We start from the raw sequence: 11,311 nt of genomic DNA on the forward strand, positions 1-11,311 counted from the left end.
CTCATTTAATAAAAAATATGTTGATAGTACTTAATTTTATATCTAATTAAGTTATAAGATATCAAGATGAATGATAGCACCCAAGGACTTCGTGTAGTCATCTGGGGAAAGTGTTGATGTGTTTTGGTTGTAGGTAGGTTAGTTGTATCATGTTATACAGAAATATGACTTTGCTATTATTTGGAGATTAAATATAGTTAAAGGAGATATGTATGGGTGCTAAGTTGACAAAGGGTAGACTGGTGGCATTTTGATGTGTGAACTTGCTTGATTATTTAATCAAGCACTAATCTAGGTGCTGTTATGAAGATGTAAAATCCACAATCAGTTGAGTTTAAGTTAGAGAGATTATCCTCACTGGACTTGACCTAATCAGATGGAAAGCCTTGAAAAAAAGATTGAGACTTTTTAGAGACACAGAAAGAGAAAAAGAGAAAGAGAGAGGATTCCCAACAGTTTTGGCCTGTGCCCATGGAGTTTCAGCCTGCTTCTGACTGTCCCTTCCTGGTGGCCTGCCCTATAGACTTTGAATTTTCTTAGCCAGCTCCCACACTGCACAAGTAATTATATCTATCTATCTATCTATCTATCTATCTTATCTATCTTATCTATCTATATATCCTGCTGATTTAGTTCTCTGGTTTACTGCTGACGAATACAAAATCATTAAAATCATTTGGAGGTATACTGTTAGTTCTAGTAGCACATTAAATGGATCACAAAAATATTCAGACCACTTCCTTTCACAAACAATGGTCAGGAGTTCAGAAGAAGAGTGGATATGGTCACACATTTACATTTCCTCTGTCCCTCTTATGCTCAGGAATACTTTTGCTAACAAAATCCCCTCCAGGGGTGCCTGGGTGGCTAATTCGGTTAAACTTCTGACTCTTGATTTCGGGTCAGGATCTCATAGTTCGTAGGATAGAGACCCACATTAGGCTCTGCCACTCTCAGCATGGAACCTTCTCAGGATTCTCTCTCTCCCTCTCTCTCTGCCTCTTCCCTGTGCATGAATATGTTCTCCCTCTCAAAATAAATAGATAAACTTAAAAAATATCCCCTCCATATAATCAGGCTTTGTTAGGTGAGAAAAGTGGAATATATCTCATTCCATCTCTTATTTACCATATCAAGGTTTTAGGATGTTTGAAATTTGGAATGGTATATATTTCTAGAATTTCCAGGTAGACACTATAACTAGAAATTAACCATTTTAAAATGCCAAGCATCCCCAAGGCCAAGACAAAGTCAGTAGCCAAATGTAACAAAGGGAAAAAGTCAAACTTTTCTTTAAGGGTTGCATAGCCCACCTTTTGTCATATGGATTTAATACAAAAGTCAAAAAAAATTCTAACTGTGTGTTTAAATATTGTTTTAAATAAGGACAGGGCATAATGAATTTAAGATTAATTCATTTGAAAATAAAGTGAAATAACCCAACTCAAATTGTTCTAGAAGATGTGTTGCAAACTTGAAAGTCTACAGGGTGAGGTAGGCTTCACCATGGACATAACTGAAGCAGAGTAGAGGGACTATGGGAAAGTGTATAGTGGGTTCACTACTAAAGGCAGGATGAACACATACCTTGATTTTCTCAAGTTAGTTTTCATTTATGTCTGTTGGCCTGGTGTAATTATCAGTATTGAACCCCTCTTAAAAGTATCCTGGTTTGGGGGCACCTAGTTGGCTCAAAGACCCTTGGTTCGGGGTCAGATCATGATCTCACAATCTGTGAGTTCAAGCCCCACATTGGGCTCTATGATGATAGTGCAGAGCCTGCTTGGGATTCTCTCTCTCCCTCTCTCTCTGACCCTCCCCGGCTCACTCTCTCTGTCTCTCTCTCAAAAATTAACAAATAAACTTAAAAAAAATTAAAAAAATATTTATTGCTGGTTTGAGCAATAAATATTTAATTTAATTCCAGTGTGTTTTGAAAACGTACTTTATACAGTTTCAGTCTCTTTAAAATTGTTAAACTTCTTTCATGGCACAGAAAATGCACTCTCTTGGAGAATGGTGCATGTGCATTTGAAGAATATGTGTATCTTCTCTTGGGTGAAGTGTTCTATAGACGTCAGTCAAGTCAAGTTGGTTGATAGTGCTACTTTTTCTTTGGCATCCTTGTTGATGTTCTGTCTGTTGTTCTATAAGTTACTGAGAGTAGAGTATTGACATTTTCAACTATTATCACCGAACTATTTCTCCTTTAAATTCTGACAGTTTTTGCTTCATATATTTGGGACCTCTGACGTTAGGTATGTATCTGTTTTTAATTGTTACATATTCCTGAGGAATTAGCTGTTTTATCATTATAAACTTCCCACCTTGACTGTACTGATATTTTTTTCATTAAAGTTATTTTTCTGCTATTGGTTTAACCATTCCAGTGGTCTTTTGGGTACTGTATGCAAGTGTGGTATATATTTTTCATCCCTTTACTTTCAATGTGTTTGTGTTTTTTAATCTAAAATTTGCCCCTCTTTTTTTAAAATTTATTTACTGAAGGAGGAAGGACAGAGAAAGGGAGAGAGAATTCCAAGAAGTCTCCACTGGGGCTTGATACCACAAACTGTGAGATTATGACCTGAGTGGAAATCAAGAGTCACCACCCAGGAGCTCCTAAAACCTGTCTCTTATTGACAGCATATAGCTGGATCTTAAAAAAAAAAATCCAGTCTGAATAATCTCTGCCTTTTGATTGAAGCCCTAAATACATTTCATTTAATGTAATATTGATATGATTAGATTTACATATTCTATTTTGCTATTTGTTTTCATATATCCTTTGTCCCTGTGTTATTTGTTTTTGCCTTATTTTCTAGTGCACCATTTTAATTCCTTTGTTGGATCATTTACTATTTTTCCTTTTATTTATTTTCTTCCTGGTTGTTCTGGGGATTAAATATGTGTTTCAACTTGAAACAATATAGTTGAAATTACAGTAAAACCTTGGTTTGCAAGCATAATTTATTCCAGAAACATGCTTGTAATCCAAAGCACTTGTATATCAAAGTGAATTTCAAGAACCATTGGCTCAGTTGTGATCATGTGACATTTGGCAACATGTACTCTTCATATTGCAAAACATTGTTCGTTTATCAAGTTAAATTTTATTAGAAATGTTTGCTTGTCTTGTGGAAGACTCACAGAAAAAGTTACTCGCAATCCAAGGTTTTACTGTATTACTAATTTAGTTTCAACAGTATATAGAAATTTTTTTCTAGTATAGTGCTCTGTCCTCCCCGCATTGTGATATTATTATCCAACAAATTACTGCTTGTAAACTCAACAATATAGTTTTATAATGATTTTTTATGTAATTACCTTTTAAAATCAGGAGAAAAAAAGAGTAAAAAATATATTTATATTTTCTATTATATTTACGTATGTAATTTCCTCTACTGATCTTCTTCCTTTGTGTGGATTCCAGTTACCATGTAACGTCATGTGTTTTCAACCTGAAATACTTCATCTGATATTTCTTTTAGGGTAGGTCTGCTATAAATTAATTTTCTCTATTTTTATTTACCTGTGATTCTGTTTATTTCAGTTGCCTTTTTGAAAGATAAGTTTCCTTGATGTAAAACTTTTGGTTGACAGAGTGTGTTTTTTTTTCCCCCTCTTTCCTTTCAACACTGTTATGGCCTCCATGGTTTCTGATGAGTTATCAGCTGTTAAGTTTATGGAGGATCCCTTGTACATGAGAAATATCTTTTCTTGTTGCTTTCAAGATTATTTCTATGTCTTTGGCTTTCAACAGCTTGAATATAATGTGTCCAGGAGTAGATCTCTTTACGGTTAGTATACTTGGAGTTGGCTGAGTTTCTTTGATGTGTAGGTTAATGTTTGTAATCAATTCTAGGAAGTTTTGACCATTATTTCTTCAAATATTTCTTTTTCTTTATCTTTCTACTCTTCTGAAATTCCCGTTATGCACACGTCAGTCATTTGATGGTGTTCCATAGTTATGTTCCATAGGCTCTGTTTATTTTCTTCATTCTTTTTTCTTTCTTTTTGGACAAAAATGTCTATTAACATACCTTCAAGTTTGCTAGTTATTTTCTTCTGTCTGCTCAAATCTGATATTGACACCCTCTAGTGACTTTTTTCATTTCATTTATTGTACTCTTTAACTACAAAATTTCTATTTGCTTCTTTATAAAAATGATTTATCTCTGTATAACTATTATCTATTTGGTAAAGCAAATTTAATTCTTTAAACATGGTTTCCTTTAGTTCTCTGAACATATTTATAAAAGCTTATTTAAAGTCTACCTACTAAGTAAAACATCTAGGCACCCTCAGGGTTAGTTTCTTTGGATTGTTTTGTTTCCTGTATACAGACGGTACTTCAGTGTTTCTTTGCATATCTCCTAATAGTTGTTGACAACTGGAAATACTAGATGTATATTTTAGTAATGTTGAAATCAGATCATCCTTCCCACCTTTCCACTGTTTTTTGTTGCACTATTTTTGTTGTTGGGGATTAGTTTTGTTTAGTGACTTCCTAGGACCAGTTCTGTAGTGTCTGTATCCTGTGTAGTGTGAAGTATCTTTGTTTTAATTCTTGTTTAATTTTTAGTCCTGGCCTCCTAGGTATCACTCCTGCATCTGCATGGCTCTTTATGCTCTTTATTTGTTGTTCACATAACTCTGACCATGTGAACAGCATTCCAGATCCTCAGGAATATGTCAGAGGTGTTCCTGGCCCACTGTGGACGTGTAATTGCCTAGATCTTCCTTTTAAATTTTTGGCTGGGCTCCTTCTTGCCCAGCTGATATCATAGCCTTAGGAAGTCATGATATTTACCTTCCTTGACTGCTATTGGTCTCTACTGTTATCAGCTATGCCCTGGGAATAAAGCTTTTCTATGAAGCTCTAAGTCAAGTTAAATAGTAGCAAAGCTCTAGGGGCAGGGTTTTTTGCAGAGTTCCAAGTCACCTCAGCCCCCTCTGGTAGCAGCAAGACTGCTGGTCTTCAGGTTATCATTCTAAAGAGTCGGTAGGGAGATGGGAGTATTCTTAAATTAAAATATCATAGACTTGGGGCACCTGGGTGGCTCAGTCGGTTAAGCATCCAACTTTGGCTCAGGTCATGATCTTGTGGTTTATGAGTTCAAGCCCTGCATCAGGTTCTGTGCTGACAGCTCAGAGCCTGGAGCCTGCTTCAGATTCTGTGTCTCCCTCTCTCTCTGCCCCTCCCCTGCTCATGCTCAGTCTCTCCCCTCCCCCCATTTCTCTCTCTCTCAAAAATAAATAGAAACATTAAAAAAATTTTTTCAAGTGTCATAGACTTCACTGTTCTAACTTAGGCTTAGGAGTTTTTCTTTAATAAGTACTTTTAATGTGTGGTATGTCTTTGGTTAAATTTCCAGAGTTCTGAAATGGTTGATTTTGATAATTTTGCCAGTGTTGTCATTTTCTGAGGGGAGAGAATTTTCTGAGGTACTAACTCCACCATCTGGAAGTCTCACCTCTGGCTAATACATTTTTTGATCGCTTTACTGCAAGGGTCAACCTGTCAGACCAAGCCTGTGGTCACAATGTGGGAATCTGTTCCCAGTATTGTTATGTGAAATACTGATAAGTTCGTAAAAATCTTGAAATTTTTATCTTATGCATTCTTAACATATTTTGTTTGGTTGGGATATAACCACCCCTACCCAAAAAGAGGTTTCATGACATCCAGTCCATCCACTATCCAATATTCATTCCCTCCAACATTCACTGAGCAGTCGCTGCCCTGGAATAGTGCAAGGTGCTAGAGAGACAGTGGTGGCAACATGAAGACTGTAGAATAAATTGGACTTAAATTAGTGTTGTGTCAATTACAGCCCATTTCAAAATTTGCTTTCTAAAATTATACAGTATAAAATATAGTATCTGATCTTTGATTTTGTCTTTCAGTTTGAACTCAGAAAAGCTAAGGAAATTTATTTCTTCAGACTTTTATACTAGGAACATTTTAAGCAGTAAATATTTTTGAATCACAGTTTTCCATAAAGAACCCATGCTCATTTCAAGATAAGATACAGGGAATCCAAGTTTAGGATTGAGAGAGTATTGAAAATGACAGTGACAAACAGATAATCATGCAAATCTTTGATGAAATGAACCTTTTGCACACTTTAAAGGCATTACCTGAAAATCTGGCAAGTAAATTGGAATGATCAGAGTTATTCATATTCAAATTCATAGCCATGTCTACTCATGGCATTGATTGCCCCAGATGTGCTAGTGTTGTAAAAAAGACATTAAGACTAATTTTTAAATATTTAAAACACTGTTTTCACTAGAGAACTATGGCATTTCCAATTTTCAAAAATACTTTTTTGATTTGAAGCTAGTTCTTACAATGGAAGCTAATGTTGATTGAAGACTTGATGTCACATCATAGTTTTGCTTTCTCCTTGAGGCAGACTTCTCCCAATGCAGTAACCATAATCACTTATGTCAGTCCTCTGGAAGGGGCAATCACATCAAGATATGTGGCTCCTGTCAATCAGTGCTTCTCCCTCACCTCCCTTCCTTCCTCTGCCCATTCTTGCTCCCTGCATCTTTCTTCCTTATCACTTCCCCCCTTCTCTGCTTCTCTTTTTGAGGGGGAGGTGGGATAGAGAGTGCTATCCTGACAGGTCCTTTCTATCAGAGGAATTTCTAAGATCACAGAGTTTTTATAAAGGAAGGGACAGACTTAAAGATAATGCTTTCAGTGCCAAAAAAGAACCCAAACAAAATAAAAACAAGCCCAAAAACTCTCTAAGGTGTTCTTAATAGATAGATAATCATTCAACCAGAGCACAAAGCACAATTTTTCATTGTAGGTTATATTTTGGTTCTAAATCTACTTCCATCTGGAAGCAATCACATGGTGTTGTGAACTCAGAGTTAGAAACTATGAAAACTAAAATCTAGGCCTGTTTTTTCTTCTAACATGTGATATGATTTGAGCCTGTGGATTAACATCTTTTGGTTTCAATATCCTTAGTTGTAAAACAGATTTCTCATTTACTGTACCTATTTCCCATAGCTTGTTTCATAGGAGACATAAACCACTTTGTAAGACATTCCCATACAAATAGGTTAGAAGATTTACAACCTCTTTGTCAACCTTCAAAGGGTGGGGTGGTGTTTGCTAAACCATTTTAACTTTGATAGTTACTCTAGAAGCATTTGAACCCCATTACTGTAAATTAGCATTTAGACCAACTTTAGCCAAAGCCTGCCCTATATAGATCCATAGATTCCTGAGAAATACAGAAGTAATTCTGATTGCTGGCTTATTAGAATATTCTTTCTATTTATGGTAATGTCAAAAGAGATACATTTAAATACATATCCTCATTCTAAAAGTAGGGCATTGTAATTTATAATTATTTCCAAAAAATTTTATTTCTTACCTTGTTATCATTCTTCCCAAGGTGATTCTTTATTATGTCCTCACTAAAAATAACAAACACCAAAATATCTACAATATAAAATCAGTAAGCAGAAAACTAATGTGATCTTTTTCACTAAATATTAATCATTTTTAAGACTGAGCAGAATGTAAATGCAATAAGCTATCTTCAAACTGGAATTCACCCAGCAGAGCTCCTAGGGTGCTCTGTAACAAAGGCTAGAACTTTTCAAGAAAATTACTGCAACTTGATATGGAAGATATCATTTTCCATTAGATGTTTAAAGTGTTTGTATGTATAGCCATTTAGACCTAACTTATAGTATATTTTTCTCCAAACTACAATGCAATGCTAAACTGTAAAGACTACACAGGGGTGCCTGGGTGGCTCAGTTGGCTAAGTGTCTGACTAAGGCTCAGGTCATGATCTCACAGTTTGTGAGTTCAAGCCCTGCGTTGGGTTCTGACAGCTCGGAGCCTGGAGCCTGCTTCAGATTCTGTGTCTCCCCCTCTTTCTGCCCCTCCCATGCTCATGCTCTGTCTCTCTCTGCCTCTCAATAATGAATAAATGTTAAAAAAAAGAATTAAAAAAAAGACCATAGAGAAAGAATAACTAAACAATAGATAAAATAGAAGCTTCAGACTGAGCCTCAGGTTTGCCTTTTGTTATAGCAGATTCTATGCTGTTGTATAAAGAAAACCACATACATTATTCTACAAATATAGCACGATTTGTAATAGAGAAACACTTCCTGCTTGAAGATTTAATCGCACTTTTTTGTTGACTTTTACCTTTATATGTGTAATATCCTGAAATCAGGCAGAGATAGCGGAAAATGGACACCCATCTTTTTGAAGAATGATCTCTCATTCTACTCTGATAAAATATGATCAGTGACCTTGAATTCTATGAAAAGCCTTTATGGGATGAATCCTTTGAGTTCTCAATGAATGGATGTTAGTGGCGTTTACATGGTTATTCAAGATGAAAGGTGCTGCTAAATATCTGCCTGTGTGAGTGGCCATGGCCATGGCCATGTCTATGTCTACCAAACACAGTCAGGTAAATTGGTATTAAAGAACTATGTACCTGGGCATCTGGGTGGTTCAGTCAGTTAAGCATCCAACTCTTGGTTTCGACTCATGATTTTGTGGTTCATGAGTTCAAGCCCCACATCATTGAGCTCAATACTGAGAGTGCGGAGCCTGCTTGGAATTCTCTCTCTCTCTCTCTCCCCCTCTCTCTGCCCTCCCCTGCTTGCTCTCCTCCTCTCTCTTTCAAAATAAATAAACTTAAAAAAATTAACAACTATGTATCATTATGTAGTCAATATAGGCAGGCATAATTTTGATACTGTTTGCTAACTATCATAAATAATCCCCTATTTTTAAATTTATTTTTTATTTAAAAATTTTTGTTAAGTTTTATTTATGTTTGAGAGAAAGACAAAGCATGACCAGGGGAGGGGCAGAGAGAGAGGAAGACACAGTGTTTGACACAGGCCCCAGGCTCTGAGCAGTTAACACAGAGCCGGGCACAGGGCTCAAACCCATGAACCATGAGATCATGACCTGAGACGAAGTCAGATGATTAACTGACTGAGCAACCCAGGTGCCCCAATAACCACTCCTTTTTTTTTTTTTTTTTAATTTTTTTTTTCAACGTTTTTTATTTATTTTTGGGACAGAGAGAGACAGAGCATGAACGGGGGAGGGGCAGAGAGAGAGGGAGACACAGAATCGGAAACAGGCTCCAGGCTCCGAGCCATCAGCCCAGAGCCTGACGCGGGGCTCGAACTCACAGACCGCGAGATCGTGACCTGGCTGAAGTCGGACGCCCAACCGACTGCGCCACCCAGGCGCCCCAACCACTCCTTTTTTAAAGTTTACTTATTTATTTTGAAAGAGAGAGAGTGCAGAGGAGAGGCAGAAAGAGAGGGAGAGAAGGAATCCCAAGCAGGCTGTCCCAAGCAGTGCACTGTCACTGCAGAGCCCAACATGGGGCTCAAACTCACTAACTGCGAGATCATGACCAGAGCCAAAATCAAAAGTAGGATGCTTAACCAACTAAGTCACCCAGGGTCCCGATCATAACTCCCCTTTTATAATTCCAACTGAGTCATAGAGGAGGCAGGAAGTGTTCATTTTATACACGTTATTCTTGGATACTTCCTCCAACAGTAAGTAAATGGTCTAAATGCAGTACTTGGCGTCACTGTTCACACACAGCAAAAGGAAGGAGAAAGAACTGAGCAGTTACCTTGTCCATAGCAAGCACCCAGCTTGGGAACACTGTCAGGGAAGGTTCTATCAAGGAGAGACCCATGTGATGTATGTATGGGAAAAAACTTCTGGTTTTACCTATTTACCGTGTGGTTGAAATTGCTTTCTCTTTGGTACTCTACTCTAGAGACTTAGATTGAAACAGACATGAATCACCAAGAGTTTTTTTTTGCAAGGAATTTCATGATTGGTTTTCTTTATGTCATTTTTAGGCAATGAGCCCATCAAAATATGGATTTTTTTTCAAACAATGACATTATCCACAAGATCAGTTCTTTTTTTATTTTTTAATGAACATTTAAGGTTCATATACAAAAGCTAACAGAGCAATTAGTCAGTCATGAAATAAGTACAAGGAAATAAAATGGAAAATAACTCAATTACAGTTTCTCACCACTGAAACACTACACGCTGGCTGCAGCAAGAAGTGGTCAATGTTTCAGCCAGTGAATGCATGGGCCAAATGCCAAGACTATCATCACATAACTTTTTGTTTTAACATTTCCTTTTCTTTCACTGATCATTATTCAGTTGGATGGGGAGGTGGGGGTGGGGAGAAATGTTTCTTTTCCAAAATAAAGAAAAAAAGGATTTTTTTAAGCAGTTAAATTTTTCCCTGGGGAAATATTTTATCTGTTCATCTAGCATATCATATATTTCTGTTATTAAATTTATCTGCATAAATATTTGCCTAATCTATTTCTTAATGTAATATCATGCAGTACTTTCTAATTTCAGAACAGTAAGAATTATCAAAGGCAATTAGTTTTGTACATAAATGCCCACAGTTTCCTTTTTAATGAAAAATGTGCTCTTTGTGATCTATGTTTCTTCCAAGAGAGTTGGTCAAGTAATATCATGGAGCATTTCCTAAAATATTTATTTGCTGGGAAAATTTGTATGAAATGACATTTGAAGTATAAAAAACATTGTTAGGTAACACTTGGAACAGTTAAAAATATACTTATCTTGTTTGTAAACTATCAGTGTAAGATACTGAGTATCTGAGTGTCAGAGCCATTGTCTCCTGTTTTTCTAGAAAGTAGTTTGCTTTGTTTATCAATGTGGCATCTTTGAAACATCTGACGTTATATATAGAAACATCAAGGCAATATTATTTGTACATATTATTAAACATGCAAAAATTTCCTGAAAGACAGTGCCCGAATATGGAGTCCCTCTGAGTTCAACCTCTCCTTGGTAACCATTCTGCTGGAAGTATGGCTCTCCTGGAGTTTGGGAGTATGGTGAGTTATTTTGGAGGGGCAGCCCCTTTAATCACCGGTTCCCTATTCAAATATGTTGCCCAGTAAACTAAGTTGAAAGTGCCAAACAAGACTGGGAATACAATTCGGGACATTTTGTCAATCTTGCTGATGCTGTTGTAAGTCTTTTTGTTTTCAGAAGTTTTCTCTTCGGAAGGCTTTACTGAGGCTGAAGATGCATTTGAGGTCCCTGCTGGTGTCTGTTCCTTTGGGATGTTGGGGGGGTGGGTCATCTTCCCAGTAGTATAAGCATTTGTTGACTTACTTAGTATGAGTTCCCGCTCCTTCTTCTGCAAAATATATAATAAAACTGTAAGGGCATGCTATTTTCAGGCAATTGTCAAATCATTTCTGAAGGTTC

At 36.7% G+C, this 11,311-nt stretch overlaps 1 protein-coding gene across 2 annotated transcripts in view; it reads right to left on the minus strand.

The window, feature by feature from the left end:
* Nucleotides 1–10,018: 10,018 nt before the first annotated feature.
* The window catches only part of GABRA5 (gamma-aminobutyric acid type A receptor subunit alpha5), an 80,472-nt gene continuing 79,179 nt past the window's right edge, over nucleotides 10,019–11,311 (minus strand). The window contains exon 9 of one of the 2 annotated variants that reach the window (XM_049613940.1): nucleotides 10,019–11,237. In XM_049613940.1, coding sequence (XP_049469897.1) covers nucleotides 10,938–11,237 — 300 coding nt within the window. In that variant the 3' untranslated portion in view covers nucleotides 10,019–10,937. Of the gene's footprint in view, nucleotides 11,241–11,311 lie in introns of both variants that reach the window. The other variant, XM_049613939.1, reaches the window with a different exon arrangement.

This window comes from Panthera uncia (genome assembly GCF_023721935.1).
Source record: "Panthera uncia isolate 11264 chromosome B3 unlocalized genomic scaffold, Puncia_PCG_1.0 HiC_scaffold_1, whole genome shotgun sequence".
Lineage (NCBI taxonomy): Eukaryota > Metazoa > Chordata > Mammalia > Carnivora > Felidae > Panthera > Panthera uncia.